The sequence below is a fragment of the Corythoichthys intestinalis genome, chromosome 16, assembly GCF_030265065.1.
Source record: "Corythoichthys intestinalis isolate RoL2023-P3 chromosome 16, ASM3026506v1, whole genome shotgun sequence".
NCBI lineage: Eukaryota > Metazoa > Chordata > Actinopteri > Syngnathiformes > Syngnathidae > Corythoichthys > Corythoichthys intestinalis.
In genome coordinates, this window is record NC_080410.1 from 15,094,821 (window position 1) to 15,115,579 (window position 20,759).

Sequence of the window (20,759 nt, forward strand, 5' to 3'; positions counted from 1 at the left end):
TGTTTTGAAATTTAAAGAATTTGTTTAACATTTGCCAATATACAATATACAATTACAAAAAGAGACAATTCGTATATGAAAATATATTGTATTATAGCATATATCATATTACAAAACACTGTTCAATAATATAGCCATAAAATGGCTAAGAGAAGAGTGATTAATAGAAAAAAATAACTAAAGTTGGATTAATGAAACTAAAACAGGCCCTTCACTGTTCAAAAGTTGAAATCCTTGGACCCCAAACAACTTCCAGTTCACATAAACGTGAAATTAAGTAATATAACGACTTTAACCTCGTACTTTTTTCTCCCGATTTTGCTTCAACCTCCTAAAATGATGCCCAAATCAGTTCTGTTTTCACGTAAATCTTACGTCACCAAAGTTGAAGCCCATGAAACCAAACAACTTCCGTTTCTCGTAATGTAAAAATAAGCAACAAGACTTTAATCTCATATTACAATTTTAATTTTGTATTATTACAATACTGCATATTGATTTAATTCTCATAACATTAAATCATAATTTATTCGCTTTTTTTCTGCCCTTGTTCTCTTTTTTGTTGCAACTTCGGGCTTTTCTGTAGCACTTTTAACACCGTAGCCGCGGCAGCTATACCTAATACTGAACCAGTGGTTGTCAAACCTATCCCTGCAGCTACTGCTAATGCTCCGGTTACTGCAGATCCGTGCAAAATCGCCGTACCTCCAACTGCTGTCGCTACAGCACCACTAGTAGAATAGATGAGAGAGGAAACAGCAGCGGGGTAGGCTTTTTCTTAGCCATGAAAGCTCTCTGGGCCATTCGAAACATTAAATTGGTGTAAACCCTACCTCCAACCATTTTGAGCATGTGGTCCACCTTTGACATGAGTTTTTTAACCTGTGTCCTGTCACTGGAATTTTTATTGTTGAACACATGGTACCTGCCCCCACACTGTTCAATAAGTTTCCTAAGCGCAGGAGGAGCCCTATTCAGTTGTTCTTCAAAATTAGTACCCTCAAGATGATCTCCGGTAAAAAGAACAATTGTGTAATATTTAACGGCATTACGTCCAAAAAGTTTGGCCAGATGGATGGCAGCCTGCTCTTCATTTTCTGTAAAACGCCCAAACGGTACAACCAAGAGGAAAGCATGGGGTTCAATATTTAATGAATCCTTACTTTTGGCTATTTCTTCATAAATCTGATCCTCAGTGAGGTGAGTGTTGCCAAAACCTGGCATATCTACCACCTTCACCTTTCTCTTCTGGCCATGATCCTCTGCAAGGTCAGCTTTTCCAGAAGCCAATTCCTTGGTCACTGAGCTGAAACTGTGCTTTGACACAAAGCATTCCCTGCCCAGGATGGTGTTTCCAGATGCACTCTTGCCCGCTCCTGTATTTCCGACAAGAAACAGCCTGCGTTCGTCAAGCCACGTGAATCTCGAGTCCTGCGCCATATCAGCTGGCACCTCTCCACTCATTGATGAAAAAGCTGCACACAACCATTATTATAGTGAATCAACATCTCATTGTAGATGTTACCAAACTTCAATCATTCTATAACTTTTCCGTTACCTCATTAAGTTGTCACAGCGCTAAGTATCATTTTAAAAAATCTATATATATACAGTATATTATTACCACGCCTACATGCTTTGAAGTGCCTGTCAATGCAAAAAAAACAGCACTTCTTTTATGCTGATGGAAAAACAGGAAAAAAATCTGAAAAATATATAATTATTTCAGGGTTTTTGCAGTGTGTGTGTGTATATAATAACAATAATGGGAAAAATATTTCAAAAAATACAAAAAAAAAAAAGGAAAATCCATACTTAAATATACCGTTAAGATCCAAAATAAAACAAAAAGAAACAAAAAATTGGAAATTTAATAACATATTTAAGGAAAAAAAGGGTTAAATTAAAGGCAACCTCGGATTTAAAGATTTATAGGATCTATTAATATGGAGGTAGATTTGTGTCTTTATTATCAAAAAAAGTTGCTTCAATCAAAATATATATTTTCAATCCAAAAAAAGTCACTTCAATAAAAAAAAATGTTTGAATGCAAAAACAAATTTGAAACAAAAAAAGGCACTTGAAAACTATTTTACTTTGAATTTTTTTTTTTTTGATTGAAGTAATGCAGTTTTGCTAGGACATTTGTGTCTTTAGTATTTAATCAACAAATAAGTTGATTCAAAACAAAAATATTTTCAAAAGAAAAATCACTTCAATCAAAAAATTTTTTTAAATTCCATCCATCATCTTCCGCCTGTTTCGGGGTCGGGTCGGAGGAGCAGTAACTTTAACAGGGAAGCCCAGACTTCCCTCTCCCCAGCCACTTCAACCAGCTCTTCCGACGGGATCCCAAGGCGTTCCCAGGCCAGCCGAGAGACATAGTCTCTCCAGCGTGTCCTGGGTCGTCCCCGGGGCCTCCTGCCGGTGGGACATGCCCGAAACACATCTCCAGGGAGGCGTCCGAACCAGATGCCCGAGCCACCTCAGCTGGCTCCTCTCTACGCGGAGGAGTAGCGGCTCAACGCAGAGTCCCTCCAGGATGACCAAGTTTCTCACTCTATCTCTAAAAGAGAGCCCGGACACCCTGCGGAGGAAACTCATTTCGGCATCTTGTATCCGGGATCTTGTTCTTTTGGTCACGGCCCACAGCTCCTGACCATAGGTGAGGGTAAGAACGTAGATCGACTGGTAAATCAAGAGCTTTGCCTTTCGGCTCAGCTCCTTCTTCACCACTACGGACCGGTGCAGAGTCCGCATTACTACAGACGCTGCACCCCTCCGCCTGTCAATCTCCCACTCCCTCCTACCCTCACTTGTAAACAAGACCCCAAGATACTTGAACTCCTCCACTTGGGGCAGGACCACATCCCCGACCCGGCCAGGGCACTCCACCCTTTTCCGAATGAGGACCACGGTCTCGGATTTGGAGAGCCGGGACGAGGGTGTACAGTCGATATCACCCCTTCGGCCGGTCGCCACGACGGGGCTGTTACTCCCCGCTCCAGTGTGGAGGCCGGTGGGGTGGCCGGCGAGTTGCCCGACACTAGCCAGCCCAGTAAGCAATTGGACGCCGCCAGGAGCCCTGTGGCTTCAGCTTTGAATGAGTGTCGTGTCACTCGCGGGCTGTCCACTCGCTGACAGGCGACAGCCGGCCTCAGCGCCGGGGGGGGTGATATCGGAGTCCTACCCATGTGCCGCGACAGGGCATCATACCGTCGCGGGCACTCCGGTAAGATCCCGATGTCACACCCCTGCCCCAGCACGGAGGCCGGTCGCTTAAGATATGGGGCTGTTCTCTCCGATCAGAGAAGCACTGCCTCGCATCGAAGTCATCCGCCTTAGGTGCGCTATTTTTGGCTTGAACTCGAGCTGAGTCCGATGGCTGGCTGGAGCTCTGGTGGCCATTATTCTTGCTTCATCGTGCTTTTATGCCATTGGCGTAGTCACCTGTCACTCAAACATGTCGGAAGAAGCGGCGAAGTTGGATCTTTGTGTAAAAATTATTCAATCAAAACATTAACAATCAAGACATTAAACAACTATTTATTGGCTCTTGTGTCACTCCTGGTTGAAGTCAAATGAAAATACTTTCATACATATATATATATATATATATATATATATATATTACGGCTGTCAAAAGTATCGCGTTAACGCGCGGTAATTAATTTTTTTAATTAATCACGTTAAAATATTTGACGCAATTAACGCACATGTCCCGCACTGTCCCATGTCAGACAGTATTCTGCCTTTTGGTAAGTTTTACAGCAAGGTTTTTTTTTGTGCTGTCTAACAGCGAACTCTTGTGGTCGCTTTGCGACATGGTTTATTGCTTTCTTGCCAGTTCAATATGGCTGCATGACGTCTCGGGCTGACGCTTACGTTGTAATGTTGTGCTAATATGATCCTTGGACAAGATTTGTCCGTAAGTATGGTTGTTGTAAAGAATGTACATATTATGTTAGTAAGCGAAATGTTATATTTTTTGTATGAGATACTTTTTGTTCATGTTTAGTGAACCTGTATAGCGTGCTAAGCTAACGTTGTTGCTAATGCAATGCTTGTGTACTTTTTTTTTGTAGTTTCACTACGGTCTAAAGAGGACAATGGTTTGAGGCCCTTTTATTAATAAATCAGATGAAAAAGGAAGAAGTCTGATTATTAAGGCGTCGTTCACTAGCTGTCTAGCTTTGGAAAAAGTAGACGCTTCGGAGTGAGGACAGCATAGACAGATTTAAATGACAGTAGAGTGAAATGCCCGCTACAGTCCTTATGTACTGTATGTTGAATGTATATATCCATCTTGTGTCTTATCTTTCCATTCCAACAATTTATTTTACAGAATATACATATAATTTACAGAAAAATATGGCATATTTTATAGATGGTTTGAATTGCGATTAATTACGATTAATTAATTTTTAAGCTGTAATTAACTCGATTAAAAATTGTAATCGTTTGACAGCCCTAATATACATGTATAAAGATATATATATATATATATATATATATACATATATATTAGGGCTGTCAAACGATTACAATTTTTAATATATATATATATATATATATATATATATATATATATATATATATATATATATATATATTAGGGCTGTCAAACGATTAAAATTTTTAATCGAGTTAATTACATATATATATATATATCGAGTTTATATATATATATATTAGGGCTGTCAAACGATTACAATTTTTAATATATATATATATTAGGGCTGTCAAACGATTAAAATTTTTAATCGAGTTAATTACATATATATATATCGAGTTTATATATATATATATATATATTAGAAGAAAATAAACTGATCACAGCTTAATTAGTGCTTTGAATGAGACTAGGGCTTTCTCTTTGTTTTTTACACACAGTAACAGCCTTTCACACAGTGCAACATCTGAACTCGTGTGCAAAATCAGTAATAACAGTCACTGTATTTTAGTCAAAACGACCCATCAATAAAAAAAATATTCAAGTAAATATTAAAGAAAACGACAAACAAAAAAATTTGTAGGGCAGCAGCATCTGTATCGCAATATCAATCCAGGGATCAGATCAGTTGCAAACAAAACATCAACTAAATTGCAATGTAGAACAAAAGTAAAATGTAGACCTAGCCCACAATATATGTGCAGTAGAGGTTAGATCGGGCCTAAAAAATCCAGCCCGGCCCGCTTTTTTTTTTTTTTTTTTTTTTTTTTTTTTTTTGATGGAGTGACGCGGGGAAAAAAACACAGCAGCAGCAATTTATTTTCATTTCTTCGAGCTGGCAGAAAAACGAAAGTTTTCTTAATGTATAAATAGTCTACATATTTTTATGATCTTTATAAAAGCATTTACACAACGAAATAACGCAGGGAAAGTTAATAAAAAACCTTGGGTTTTGCAGACACACAGAGGAGAAGATTCAAAAGGATCACATTTCTGTTGCCTTTGTGTGCATAAGTAAAAGTGTCCTTCGTAACGAATTCTCAGTTGGCAGAAAAAAAACGCAAGTTTTCTTAATGTTTAAATAGTCTACATATTTTTATGATCATTATAAAAGCATTTACACAACCAAATAATGCCGGGAAAGTTTAATATTTAAAAAAAAAAAAAAAACATCCGGTTTTTCAGACACACAGAGGAGAAGATTCAAAAGGATCACATTTGTGTTGCCTTTGTGTGCGTAAATAAAAGTGTCTTTCGTAACGAATTCTCAGTTGGCAGAAAAAAACGCAAGTTTTCTTAATGTTTAAATAGTCTACATATTTTTATGATCATTATAAAAGCTTTTTTTTATTTTATATATAATTTATTAGTCCGGTGCGGCGGCCCGACCCGACCCAAACGTGAATGCTTAACATTTTGGGTCCGAAATGTTAATCGGGTTCGGGCACAAGATCTAACCTCCAAGAGATAGGACATAACATAACAATGGCTGAAGCGGAGGGAGCGAGAAAGATTATTGATGCACCTAAGACATTGAAAGCAGACATCTGGAGACATTTTGGCTTCTACGTGGTTGGTGGGAAACTTGACCAGAGTTATGCGGTGTGTAAAAAATGAAACATGAGAATAATAATACAAATGGGGAAACCAAATCCGTTGCATCACCGGAATTGCGCAGGGAAGATTTTTGAACGTACTTATATACAGTGTATTTTTAAATGCGCTGAATCGATTCGGCTTGTTGCCCGCATCGAATCGAATCGTTCATGCCCCGCATCGGGATTCATCGCCGCATCGATTATTGTTGACACCACTAGTGAGTACTTACTTTTTTTTTTATTGAGTCTTTTATTACGTTTTCATTGCTTCAAAATACTTTTTGCATGTTTTTCCCTCTCATACTTTTAAGCATTGTGTTTTCTTGTGGTAGCTTTAAAGCAGATTATTGATCTGTTGACCACTTTAGTCACGAAGCCTATTTAAACCACCCTTATTTGATATTACTATGTTTAAGCGTTTTCTTAAGGCATCTTTAGTATGTTCTGTCTGTACACATCTAAACAAAACAAGCTGAAAGCGCACGGTAGTACTTTGGGTGTCAAATTTGCCTCTTGTAGGATGTTTCATCGTATGTATGTAATGTAGCACATATTGATAGAACACTTTTTTTCCCTACTCTCATCCCATCTTTCCTGTTCATTTTACTTTTGCTGCTCGTTTTGTGAAATATCAACTGAGCTGTAATGCTCATTAATGTTCCTCTCAGGGTCAAATTGAAAGTGTTGAGCAGATGACATGTTTATGTCGCTAGAGTCATACTCTTTAAGCCCGGCAGCGTTACCATGTGACGTCACCGCCCTGTGACCTACTAGTTAAACTAATTTTAGAAATTGTATAAAACAAACACATCAAGAGGGGTTTCAATATAATATTATTTTTTAACTCATAATAATGTTTATCTTTTAAGAAGTACAAGACTTTCTATCCGTTGATCCCTTTAATGCAGTACTTCTCAAATAGTGGGGCTTTTTTTTTTTTTTTTTGCCGTACTGGAATAAAGTGTACTTGCACATCCACTCAGTGGGTGGCAGTGGCGCTCTCATTTTCAGAGTGCGCGCAGTATTTTTGAACTAAGGAAGAGCACTCAGTACACACAGAAAACAGATATGAAGAGCAGTGTGCCGCCGCCGTTTTCCGACCGGACTAACTCACGCAGCAACCCACTGTCTTGTCCAGTTGTCACGTCGCCGCCCGAGAAGTGCCATTTTCGGCTCTGGATCGTCACGACGTCCGCCCTCACCCGCGGTTCTACCTCGGCCGCCGAGAATGCGCTTTTTTCGTGCCGTTTGCCTTTTAGCTTTGACTTTTAATACAGTGGGTGATGAGGAAAGACCACTGTTTACTGTGTCTAAAAATAATTATAGCAGATAGCCAGAGGCCAAATCAATTAAGACGCCACTTAAAGACATTAGACCCCAATCTCATTGATAAGCCGCTTGATTGTTTTTCAGTGAAAACATGCCGAATATTGCCAACAATCGTCCTGCTTTGTCAGTGTTATATCAGTAAACCAGTGAGCATTCTTAGCATGCTCATTGCAAAATAACTCCACACCATTGCAAAGGAGGTAAATACTGTGAGCAGCAAAAATAAAAACTATCCTTCTGTCCAAGGACACTCTTTTTTTCTTTTACTCAGTTTTGTTTTTTCGGTCAAATTTTTGGGCATTTCGTCCTCATAAGTGAATGTTTCTAATCAATTTTAATTTGTTATTATATACTGATTTTGTTACATGTTATTTTTCTGTTTTGTATCAAATGGTCAAAAATGTACCTTGAGTATTTTTACAGTTTGGATGGGACTTTTTTTTTTTAAATTCAGGCAAATTGATGCGCGTCATCTTCTCTGTTACAAACAAAACAATGTTAATAAAGTTATTCTTTATTATAAGTTGATCTATGTTACTTTTTTTCTTTATTAGAAAAAAAGGACACAATTTTAGGCAGATGCATATTTATAATAGTAATTTTATAGACAAATGATACTATTTACAGTGGCGGCAGAGAGTTTGGGGGGGCGCGAAACATTTACGTCTTCCTTGGGGGGGCGTAACAGAAAATAATTGAGAAGCACTGCTTTAAGGGTTCAATTAAAATAAAAATGAGAAATTATTACCACATTATATTTTTTAATTTTGTTATATTTTATTTTTAAAAATACATATTTATAATTGTACTTGCTATTGTTTTTTTTTTTTTTTTAGTCTTTTTAAAGTTTTTTGGGGGGGTTCTCATTTTTTATATATCATTTAATAGAATTTTCTATATATAGTATTTCTTTATTTTGTGTATTTGTTAAATATAAATTCAGACATCACAGGGTTCAACACACACACACACAAAAAAAAAACCATCTAAAGTATTCATTAGGGCCGCTTCTCAACAATGATTTAAAAAATGGGAGAAAATCGCAGGGGAGACTGGGGCAATGTGAGACATTTTTTACCTTTGCTCTCCTCCAAGCAAGCTAAATCAACAAATCAGTAAAGTTTATATATTTCCCATTAATTTAGGATGCTTCCTAGCAACGGCAATTAGCAGAATGTACTCAGGACGAATAGTATTCAAAATATAACTAGGTAATTTAAAAAAAAAAGTGGTACTGTGTCTTACTTTACCCCATCTGAAGTGCAAACTGAGACAGACTAGAAAAATTAAAGGAATAAAATGACAAAATTACCCATAGCCAGATCTATGTTTCCTGGATCACTTATTTCATCTTCAGAACTCTCTTCATGCAGCAAATGGGACAAGGATAGCAATTTCCAATTTTCTTTTTGGTTGGTTTCTTTTTCGGGATGGTCTTTTCTTTGTAACTTTGCATTTTCCCAACTAAGTTCTGACTGGGACCATGTGGCACATCTAAGTCAGCTGACCAAGCTTATCCAGATGGACAATGTGCAGTGGATGGATTAGAATCAGTTACTGAACTACGTATCTGAAGTGAGTAGTTCATTTGCAAGTGGATCATCTGCATGGGTGGGCCATCCAGATCTTCTGCAGCTCAGGATTTGGCCTGGCTGACACCATGGATGGTGCAAATGCTTAATCAGATTTAAGTGTTGACATGCAGGAGTGAAGTGGGACATCTCACTTTACCCAACATCATTTGCCTAGCTTTACCCCATCGCCACATTTTTCTTTTTCTTTTTCTTTTTTCAAAACAACCTCTCTTAGCAACACAGGCTAATCTTAAGATAGCGTCATCACATGGTTTTATAGGTTGTTAGCTCACCAACATGTGTGATCAAATATTTTTAAGCTAAATCAAGTTGTCAGAAAGAAAATTTACTTATACAGTGTATCACAAAAGTGAGTACACCCCTCGCATTTCTGCGATATTTAAGTATACCTTTTCATGGGACAACACTGACAAAATGACACATGGACACAAGGAAAAATAGTCTTTGTGCAGCTTATATAATACAGTTAATTTATTTTCTCCTCCAAATAACTCAAAATATAGCCATTAATATCTAAACCCCTGGCAACAAAAGTGAGTACACTCCTTAGTGAAAATTGTCAATATTAACATACGTAAAACATGACAACTGTCAATATTTTGTGTGGCCACCACTATTATCGAGAGCTGCCTTTACTCTCCTGGGCATGGAGTTGACCAGAGCTTCACAGGTTGCCACTGGAATGCTCTTCCACTCCTCCATGACGACATTACGGAGCTGCCGGATATTTGAGACTTTGCGCACCTCCACCTTCTGCTTGAGGATCCCCCAAAGACGTTCTATTGGGTTCAAGTCTGGAGACAAGCTTGGCCAGTCCATCACCTTTGCCCTCAGCCTCTTCAGTAAAGCAGTGGTCATCTTGGAGGTGTGTTTGGGGTCATTGTCATGCTGGAACACTGCCCTGCGCCCAAGTTTCTGGAGGGAGGGGATCATGCTCTGCTGCAGTCTTTCACAGTACATGTTTGAGTTCATGTTTCCCCTCAATGGAATGTGACTCTCCAACACCTGCAGCACTCATGCAGCCCTAGACCATGACATTCCTACCACTATGCTTGACTGTAGGCATGACACAATTATCTTTGTACTCCTCACCTGGTCGCCGCCACACATGCTTGAGACCATCGGAACCAAACAAATTAATCTTCGTCTCATCAGACCATAGGGCATGGTTCCAGTAATCCATGTGCTTTGTTGGCATGTCTTCAGCAAACTGTTTGCAGGCTTTCCTGTGTACCGTCTTCAGAAGAGGTTTCCTCCTGGGGTGACAGCCATGCACACCAATTTGATGTAGAGTGCGATGTACGGTCTGAGCCCTAATAGGCTGATCCCCCACCTCTTCAATCTCTGCAGCAATGCTGACAGCACTCCTGCGATGATCTTTCAAAGAAAGGATTTGGATGTGACGCTCAGCACGTGTGCTCAGCTTCTTTGGACGACCAACCCGAGGCCTGTTCTAAGTGGACCCTGCTCTTTTAAAACACTGGATGATCTTTGCCACTGTGCTGCAGCTCAGTTTCAGGGTGTTGGCAATCTTCCTGTAGCCTTGGCCATCTTCATGTAGCGCAACAATACGTCTTTTAAGATCATCAGAGAGTTCTTTGCCATGTGGTGTCATATTGGAACTTTCAGTGACCAGTATGAGAGAGTGTGAGAGCTGCACTACAAATTTGAACTCACCTGCTCCCTATGCACACCTGGACCTAGTCACACTAACGAGTCACGTGACATTTTGGAGGGAAAATGACAAGCAGTACTCAATTTGGACATTTAGGGATGTAGTTTCTAAGGGGTGTACTCACTTTTGTTGCCAGGGGTTTAGATATTAATGGCTATATTTTGAGTTAGTTTGAGGGGAAAATAAATTAACTCTATTATATAAGCTGCACACAGACTACTTTTCATTGTGTCAAAGTCTCATTTTGTCAGTGTGGTCCCATGAAAAGATATACTTAAATATCTGCAGAAATGTGATGGGTGTACTCACTTTTGTGATACACTGTACATGCAAAAAATATATATTTTTGTGGGAAAAAAACATGTTTACCACACTAGGAGGAGGATCTCTACTTCATGGACAAGGTTAATTGGTAGGAGCTTAAAAACATGATGGTTGCATGATCACAAATGTGCTCCCTCACTTATATACAGGGAGTGTTGTCTCACATTACCCCAGTCTCCCCTACTGTGTGACATCAATTTTGGGAAACAAGAGGAAGACGGTCTTGCTTACATATTTCTCCAATCGACTTAGCGTTCTTCTTTAAAAGTACTCCACTTGTCACTCCGAGTTGAACTTCACTGTAAAACTGATACATAAAATAAGAAAGATTGAAAGAAAACATTTTTAATTTTTTAGGGTCACATACCTATTTAGAGTGGATAAAGAGACCTGAGTACCAACTCTTACATTAAAAGTCACCGTGACAGAAATAGAAATGAGTTTAAATAGATTAAAATAGTTGAAAAGGCTTTACCTAGGTCTTGGTGGGTTGACAAATGTCAGGTTCGCTGGAGGTAGGTCTTCTGTGCCGTTGTAGTTTTCGTCCCTCTCTTCTATTCTGGAAAAGGAAACAAGGCACACCCACAAAGCGGGGGTTGTGTTTATTTAAATCCATGCGTTTGCCAGACTTTTGTGAGTGAAATCAACAAAGGATTGGAGATTGTACTTTTATTTTCGGTTCACTACATTCACATTTGATAAAAGACAAAAAGCGTTTTTAACAAAGAATTTTTTTTTCATAATGTGTTTTTTCGACCTACATCAGATATAGCATAACGTTAATCTGTGTGAATTTCCTGAACTCGAGGCTGCTTTGAGAGAAACATCCTCCTGTATGTGTTTTCTACTGTTAGCGTTAAACTTTGAGAAATCTAATTAACAGAGCTTTACCCCCCTCTCCCCAATTTTCATTTTTATTTATGTATGTGGTCTTAAACCAGCCCAAACAAGCTTTCATTTTTTTGTTAAGTTGGGCTGCACTTGTGGACAAATGCACTCGTGTTTTACCTGAAGGAAGGCTCCATTTTTATCTATTTTTGTTTTACACAAAGAAGTTTTTTCAGTTATACTGTATTTATTCAATTAGACAATGTTGCGTGGTCTTGAGACGAATGTTTATCTTTTGCATTCCTGGATAGTTAAGAGATTATTAACAGGTTTGTATTTATTGTGTATGTTCATAAAATTAATGTGCAAATTTAAATTTGCTAATAAAATCCATTTATTCTGGAAGTTTTTAGAATGTTTCTTTAATAGTTTTTGAAAACAAAGGTTTGAATCGAACAGCGTATCACCTGAGCCAACACATATGTACTGCAAAAACACACCTCCTTAAAACTAATTAAATTCCCTTATTTTCGGTGTTAATCTACTAGAAATAAGTGAAATGATCTGCCAGTGCTTCAAGTAAATTTTACTCACTTAGATTTCTTGATGTAAATTTATTTTCAGCTACCTATTTTTCTTAACAGAATTATTCTAAGCAAAAAGTTAGTATGTTTAATCTAAAAAAAAAAAAAAAGCTTAATTAAAGAATAGATATTGTTCAAAACATTATTTGAAAGCAATTTTTTCTGGATTTAGGTGAAAAATGACCAGCTTTTATATGTATGGGCTAAATAAAAACAAATAGCAATATTTACTTAATTTATTAGAATAATCTGACATATTAATCTGTTCGTCTTTAACACTCGAAACGAGATACAGAAAATTATTCGACTAGATTTAAGAAAAATGATTAGATTAAGACGTTAGAAATTTGGAGAGTGAAAGTATAAGTCAATACAGATTTATTTTCATTATCATTGCTCAATTAGCCTATCAATCAATTAGGTTCACATCTCTGACAAATGTAGCCCTGACACCCATTTACCCTATCTGTTTGGTCTTATTAATGTCCTGTCCCCAGCAAAAAGTGTACATGCATGTTAGGTTGTTACAGTTGGGCAAATAAGTATTTAGTCAACCACTAATTGTGCAAGTTCTCCCACTTGAAAATATTAGAAAGACCTGTAATTGTCAACATGGGTAAACCTCAACCATGAGAGACAGAATGTGGAAGAAAAAAAACAGAAAATCACATTGTTTGATTTTTAAAGAATTTATTTCTGGTGGAAAATAAGTATTTGGTCAATACCAAAAGTTCATCTCAATACTTTGTTATGTACCCTTTGTTGGCAATAACGGAGGCCAAACATTTTCTGTAACTCTTCACAAGCTTTTCACACACTGTTGCTGGTATTTTGGCCCATTCCTCCATGCAGCCGTTCGTCGTGTGGACCGACCACAGGAATTTGGAGCACCTCAAAAAACCAAAAGGCTCAATGCCCGTCAAGCCAGGTGGTCATTGTTTTTCACACGCTTTAATTTCATCTTATCATAAAGCCCTGGCGCCAAGAACACCAAACCAGATGCCCTTTCCCTTGGAGGGACACACAGAGGAACCTGAACCCATCCTTCCCAAATCATGCTTGGTGCGGGTTTTCCAGTGGCAGATCATCAAGAGGGTCCAGGAAGCCACAAAGGGATTGACCAACCCACCTGTCACACCCGGGGGTTGCTGTTTGTACTGCAGAGCCTCCGAGAGGGGGTCATTCACTGGGGCCACACATCCCGATTTGCGGGCCATCCAGGGAGCAGACGCACACTTGCTATCCTGGCCCGGAAATTTTGGTGGCCGCAAATGAGGAGTGATATCAGTGATTATGTGGCGGCGTGTGTGGTAGAGCCCCATAGCAGGCCTGTATGCTTTTTCCTTTGTTTCCCTCCCAGTCATCAGCACTCATTCAACTGACCTGTTCTGCACACCTGGTCATTAACACAGCCTCCCTACATATCCACCCACAGCCCTCTGCTGCTCGTCCCCCACCCCAGTCGGACATCTCTCCTGGCCTCACCGAAAGACAAGGCTTCTTCCTGTCAGGGAAATTGTTCAATAAACCTCACACTGAGGCTATGTCTACACTAGGACGGATAATGGCCTTAAACGTGTAATTAGTTGGACTATATGGCATGTCGGCCACTCTAGTATGCCTATTATCGGGATTAGTTGTCAGACACATAACGTAGGCGGGTAACGTTACCCGCCGCCTACGCGCCGCCTAATATGGACTGCTGTCTCCGTACAACATTCGGATACTCAGGAAGGGACGTCATGCCGTCGCTATTTTAAGTGCGGCATGACAGCAAGGGAAACAATAGAGGCGGACGATCACGACCTGGCATTTCTGCTCCTCTTTTCTTTTCCACAAATTTTTCTTGAACCTTCAAACTACGGTCTCAATTATATGTTTTAATTCAGTCCCCATTTGCAACTGCATGAGGTGGAGATGAGCGTTTTTACACAGCCCATCTCCCGAGTTGTCTCCGATCAGCCAGCTGCGGGGTTGCCACTCCCAACTCAATGCCGACTGAACATGAGTACTGTATATATAAATGCGTAGAGGAAAATAAAACCCCAAAAAGTGACCTGCGTGGTACCCCCAGTCAAAGAGGCGCGCAATCAGTTTTTTTTCCAAGTCATTTCTGCCTGTCAAAACTGTTGCCACTTCCTGGATCGCCACTTTTATACCCAAGCACACCATATGCTTCTATTTGTTATTTTCCAAGTGGTGAGAGCGCAACTGAGCATTGATTGTAACATCCCAAGTAATGTCAGGCTTTCGTTGTTTTATAAAGATTTATTTCAATCACAATACGGCGCCTGCTCGTAAAAGCCGAGCGTGCTCTTCCTTCCAATCTCGCTCCTGCGTGATGCGTTCAGTTGCGATCACGAAAAAACAGTGATCACAAAATAATGACAGTCTAAAAAGTGTAGTAATTTCGAAATTTGCCGCAGGCGAGAAATGAGTTTCCGGTTCAGAGGTACGCATGCGTAGTTTGCGCAAATACAGGCGTACCTTGCAGAAGCGGGGAGGCCCTTAGACGCACCTTAAACGAAGTGTGGACAGGTATAAAAATAGTCGGCAAAATACCCTGGAGAAAATTATCCGTCCTAGTGTAAACATAGCCTGAGTCTGCATTCTTGGGTCTGTTTGCTCCCTAAGCCGTGTCAGTGTATTTTCAAGAATTTTGAAGCCTCCAAGTCTTGAATAACCCAATATAATGAGAGTGATTCTGTTTTTACAAAAATATTAGTTTTTCACTCCTCTTGTAACAAAATTTGGTAACCAAAAATAAAAAAATAATGTTTTTTTGTTTTTTCTTTCTGATAGATTTCCGATTTGAATCCCTGTAAGAACTGCGCTTTTAAACTAGGGATGGGAATCTCTGGCATGAAGCCGATTCGATATGTATCTAGATACACAGGTTACGATTCGATTAAAAAACGATATGTTTTTAAGGCCGACCGATTCGATACAGTTTAACAACGACACGGTTCGATACAGAGTGAAAACGATACGATAGTAAACATTTGTTGTGTGTGTTCGAACAGTATTTTAAACATATAAAAAAGACCACATTTCTAATAGCAAAATTAAACAACAAAATTTCATACCAATGTTATGTTTTATTTTTTTTATGAAAAAAATAAAAATAAGGCTCACTATATGACCGTCATTTTGTTGGATGGGATTTATAATAAAATAAAACTCCAGTGACAGACAACAATAAAGTGCAGTAAATCAATTAGTGCATTTCCTGGTGTTTCGAACACAAGAGGTAAGCAATTTAAGTGCAAACTTTCAACGTAAACATCTTACCAACAAAAAATATTAATTATATGCAGCAGCTCTAGAAAAAAAAGAATTAAACCCGCAATGTTATCACAAATAAATAATAAATTATGCTTTACCACTGGTATAATTGGGGGAATAAAAACATGGCATTTTAGACAGACAGGTCAATAATCATTACTTTTACCTTATACACAGCAGTCTTTCACTTATGCCTGTGCTTCCACATTTTTTTTATTCCTCATCACTGTCCATATCTTTTTTGAAGGGCAGATTTTTTCTTGAGGAAGATAAACATTAACATGGGGATTAGTTTAAGTAGACTGCGTTTCGTGGGAAAAAAATCTCCAAAGGAGCGTGCTGCCCTTTCCACCATTGTAGTGGGTTATTTTTCCAGGGTTAAAAACTCACGATCCCTGTACCGCTCCTCACTTCACACTAGCTCTGTCTCATGCGAACAGATCTGGCTGCCTTCCTCACTTCAAAGTCCGACTTTTGTATTTCCTGGGTGCGTTGAAAATCAATCGCTGCACGTCGCTGGCGTCGGTGCTCAAACTGCCCATTGTTTTAGCATGTTGCTTCGTTGCCACTACCGGTTTCGTTTTCGTTTTGGGCTGTGAAGAAAAAGCTATGGAGCGTGCGTTACAGTGGTTTTATTAGCTCTCGCGTTGTGACACGCCCGTGACAATCGGGCAATGACGGCGACTAGTAGCGGTTCTGCCGAAATGCATGGGAAGTAGAGGCAACCATACCGTGAGTTGTGCTTGTCCATATTATAGCATGCGTGCTGTCTCAATCTAAGCGCGCTGTGTGGTGAATGACACAAGCGCAGCAAGTGAAGTAAAAGCTAAATTATCATTCCATTAAGCAATGCATTGAATTAGGCATTAGAAGCCGATTCTTGTGCTCGCGATAGCCGAATTATAGCTCTACTATCGGTTCGTTGAATATTTAATGGCAAATTACTGTCGAATAGTAACTTTACAATCGATACAGCTGTATCTCTCACCTGTAAAACCGGATATCCGGTCGTATCGGTTTATCGTTCTCAAGCTTATTTTAAACTGCTAACTTAAACAGTAAAATAGATAAACATGACATTTTCCAAACAACAGTTGTTTTGTCTCAATTTACTGTTATTAAATACATTGTTCAGTTAGCCAAACTTAAATTAGCATTTACCTGATTGAATATAATTGATCTGTTTATGATAGTTATGGGCCTGATGCCGACTACTGTACTACTCATTTTGTAAGTGAAAGCATTACAGGATTGTACTTTTACTTTCTGTTCACATCAGTCACATGTTTTCCAGGAAATGCTTAACCAAGCATTGTCCGAGGTATCCTGTTTCCTGTTTCCAAGGGCGTAGGCTTGGTCTCAATATTGGTAGGGACAATATAACAACATAACCTGCATGTACACTTGTTGCTGGGGACGGGACATTAATAAGACATTAAGAAAAGTTTATCTTTTTTTGTTTCTGTTCTTGATTATGGGGACATCCTGTATTGTCATTTAGTTCCATCAACTCTTCATCAGTTAAACCCGGTCTATCACAGTGCACTACGTTTCATCACCAATGACGATTTCTGCACTCATCATTGTACCCTTTATCAAAACGTTGGATGGTCTTCACTACAGTCAAGAAAAAATATCCACCTCATGTTATTCATCTATAAGGCTTTACTGTGCAAACTTCCTAACTACCTCACATCTCTCCTGTCATTCAAATCCAGTAACTACAAAACACGATCAACTAACTACTTAACCCTAAACATTCCACTCACACGTACTAATGTTAGCAGAACTGGCTTTAGCTATTATCCTCCTCTTAAGTGGAACGAATTGCAATCTACTCTTAAACTGCAATCATTCATATTGGTGATTTTAAATGTCTTTTGTCTGATGTTTTTACTGATTATTGTAACTGTTTCCGTTAGTGTATTTTGTGTTGTCTGATATTTGTGAATGTTTCTTTGTGCTCAAGCCTCTCTTGTAAAAGAGATATTAATCTCAATGAGACTGCCTGATAAAATAAAGATTAAATAAATAAGGCCAAACAGATTGGGTGAACGGGGGTCTGGGCTACATTTCGCACGGATATGAACCTAATTAATCGATAGGCTAAATCAGGGGTCAGCAACCCTGGTCCTCGAGTGCCACTATCCAGCTTGTTTTCCATGTCTCCCTCCTTTGACACACCTGAATCAAATGATCAGCTCGTCAGCAAGCTCTGCAGGAGCCTGATGACCATCATGATTATTTGATTCAGGTGTGTTAAAGGAGGGAGACATGGAAAACAAGCTGGATAGTGGCACTCGAGGACCAGGGTTGCTGACCCCTGGGCTAAATGATCAATGCAAAATAAATCCGTATTGACTTACAGTATACTTTCACACTGTAAATTTCTAGTGTCTTAATCTGATCATTTTTCTGAAATCTAGTCGAATGATTTTCTCCACCTTGTTTTGAGTGTTAAAGACTAACAGATTAATATGTCAGATTATTCTACTTAAGTAAATATTACTATTTGTTTTTATTAAGCCCATACATATAAAAGTTGGTCATTTTTCACCTAAATACAGAAAAAAATGCTTTCAAATAATGTTTTTAATAATATCTATTCTTTAAGAACATTTTTGACAAACAAGTTTTTTTTTTTTTTCTCGATTAAACGTACTAAATATTTGCTTAAAACAAGTCTGTTAAGAAAAATAGGTAGCTGAAAATAGATTTATTTCAAGAAATCTAAGTGAGTACAATTTACTTGAAGCACTGACAAATCATTTCACTTATTTCTAGTAGATTTACACTGAAAATAAGGGAATTTAATTAGTCATAACGAGGTGTGTTTTTGCAGTACATATGTGTTGGTTCAGGTGATACAATGTTTGATTCAAACCTTTGTTTTCAAAAACTATTAAAGAAACATTTGTAAACTTCCAGAATAAATGTCTGGATTTTATTAGCAAATTTAAATTTGCACATAAATTATATGAACATACACAATAAATACAAACCTGTTAATAATCCCTTAACTATCCAGGAATGCAAAAAATAAACATTTGTCTTAAGACCACGCAACATTGTCTAACTAAATAAATTAAATACAGTATAACTGAAAAACTTTAGTGTATAACAAAAATAAATAAAAATGGAGTCTTCCTTCAGGTAAAACACTACAGCTTTTGTCCACAAGCACAGCAAAACTTAACAAAAAATGAAAGCTTCTTTGGCCTAGTTTAAGACCACATAAAATAAAATAAAAATGAAAATTGGGGAGAAGGAGGTAAACCTCAGTTCACTATATTTCTCACAGTTTATTTAATGCTAAAAGTAGAAAACACATACAGGAGGATGTTTCTCTCAAAGCAGCTTTCTACTCGAGTTCGGGAAATTCACCCAGATTAACGTTATGCTAACGCTGATGTAGGTCCAACTTTCAGGAGCAAAATTAGTGGTGTGTTCACCACCCCCACAACATTGACATTTCTTACAGTGGCTGGTGCTAGCGGAAAAAAACTTATATTCCTCATCTTCAAACGGGGCGGAGGAGGCGTATTTGTGTTGTATTTGTGTCGGGGCAGTGATTGCGTGTGTGTGTGTGTGTGGGGGGGGGGGGTCAAATCATCAGCCAATCAAATGTGCGTTTGAGGGAATAAAATGGACTGGCATATTCAGCTAGTGAAAAGGGATCAAAGTCTGAACATAATGAAAGTAATTCACTTAAATAATGGAATTACCAATTATATCCTTACAACATATGGGAAGACAATCTAAATGACCTATATAACTGAAGTCATTACAGAGAATAATACAAACAAGGTTGCTTAAAAGTTGGTGGGGACAATTTGAGCATCCTAAAATGTTGGTATTGTTATGTCCCTACCGTCCCTATGCAAACCTTGCCTGGCACAGCCTGTATTTTTCAAACACTGTGAGAAATAGTCTGGGACCCAGCCCATTAACGGCCTCTCGAGCAAGATACAAAATCAACCATCCAATCAGATTCATTTATTTGAGTGACATGTTCTTAACGAGTAACTTCACTCTTGCGTGCCGAAAGTCGTCTACACAACAACACAGATGGCGGATGGGAGAGCCAAGAATATGTTCCAATCCGCAGCTAAACCAGTTTTAAATGACCAAAAACACATCGAAACAAGTCATTGACAACAGTCAACATGGCTCGCACTAGCCATGTTGATTAAACTTCTCCATTCTCCGCTCACGCTAATTACTTGTCGCTTTAACAATGTCACGTCTGCCCGTCGCTGATTGGTCCACTCCGCTGTCTGTATGCTGTGGCTTGCTCCGCCCTTGGAATATGATCCCCGGACGGTCACCAGACTCAATCGCTGGAACAGCGGTGAGTCTGGTATACCAGGCAAATGCAAACCTACGCCCTTGACTTGAACAGTATTTCTTTCTAAGAGAGGTGTCTAAAATTGTTTCTCCTAGTGCTACTTTCAGAAAATCTAAGGATGCAAGGGCCAAATTGAAATCCTTCAAATTTTTCTTTGTTAAACACGACGCTATCCTACTGTATATCAATATATACTTTATATATGGCAGAAAACACAGACAAGGCTGACGGCAGTTTCTGCTCTTGCACCCCTCTTTAAAATAAACTGCTGTATTTTAAGCCAAAAGAACTGTTGTGTTTGATTGAACAATATGTTTATATGCTGCCATATCAGATTCATGGTGCATTAAGTCCCTGAATTATTTTTAATTTGTCCGTTTTGCGCTGGAAACCCCCGTTTAAAGACGTCATGCAACCGCTTTTGTTTCAATTTAGCCATAAAAAGAAGGTACGTAATCGTATTTATTATGAGAAATGTCTGTCATTTTTAGCTTAGAATCATTAATTGATATCTAATATTTAGTTTTATAAAAAACAACAACTGAAAAATCATTCACTCGCACATTTTAAACTTTTAAACAAATTACATCACAATGAAAAAATTAGCGTCTGTAAAAAAGTCACGGATATCTAGCTCATAACTATTGCTTAATTGTATTTTTTTTCATTACTGTCGCATTTTCCCCAATATTATAATAATAATTAATAATAATAATAATATAAAAATAATTGGTCCAAAC

General features: G+C 38.4%; 2 protein-coding genes across 5 annotated transcripts in view; one reads left to right on the top strand and one right to left on the bottom strand.

The window, feature by feature from the left end:
- On the bottom strand, positions 1–16,696 carry LOC130904484 (GTPase IMAP family member 4-like). Of its 3 annotated transcripts, none has more exons than XM_057817265.1 (4): positions 16,403–16,696; positions 11,450–11,533; positions 11,206–11,281; positions 1–1,475 (listed from the first exon to the last, which is right to left on the bottom strand). In XM_057817265.1, the coding sequence occupies exon 4, from the start codon at positions 1,462–1,464 to the stop codon at positions 721–723; it is 744 nt and encodes a 247-aa protein (XP_057673248.1). In that variant the 5' UTR covers positions 1,465–1,475; positions 11,206–11,281; positions 11,450–11,533; positions 16,403–16,696; the 3' UTR covers positions 1–720. The 3 variants fall into 3 exon arrangements, with proteins under 3 accessions (XP_057673248.1, XP_057673247.1, XP_057673246.1); XM_057817264.1 differs by having other exon boundaries at positions 15,838–16,696; XM_057817263.1 differs by lacking the exons at positions 11,450–11,533; positions 16,403–16,696 and having other exon boundaries at positions 11,206–11,434.
- The window catches only part of LOC130904479 (GTPase IMAP family member 7-like), a 21,966-nt gene continuing 17,121 nt past the window's right edge, over positions 15,915–20,759 (top strand). Inside the window, exons 1-2 of one of the 2 annotated variants that reach the window (XM_057817252.1) lie at positions 15,915–16,403; positions 16,966–17,039. The gene's annotated coding sequence lies outside the window, so the exon portion shown is untranslated. Of the gene's footprint in view, positions 17,040–20,759 lie in introns of both variants that reach the window. The other variant, XM_057817253.1, reaches the window with a different exon arrangement.

What these genes read in the sequence shown, in the direction of transcription:
- LOC130904484 (XM_057817263.1), bottom strand. Translation starts at nt 11,317, where the DNA reads ATGTTTTCTTTCAATCTTTCTTATTTTATGTATCAGTTTTACAGTGAA. An exon ending in TAAGTCGATTGGAGAAATAT is followed by an intron (nt 1,476 to 11,205) that starts GTAAGCAAGACC and finishes GGTTGTGTGCAG; the next exon opens with CTTTTTCATCAATGAGTGGA.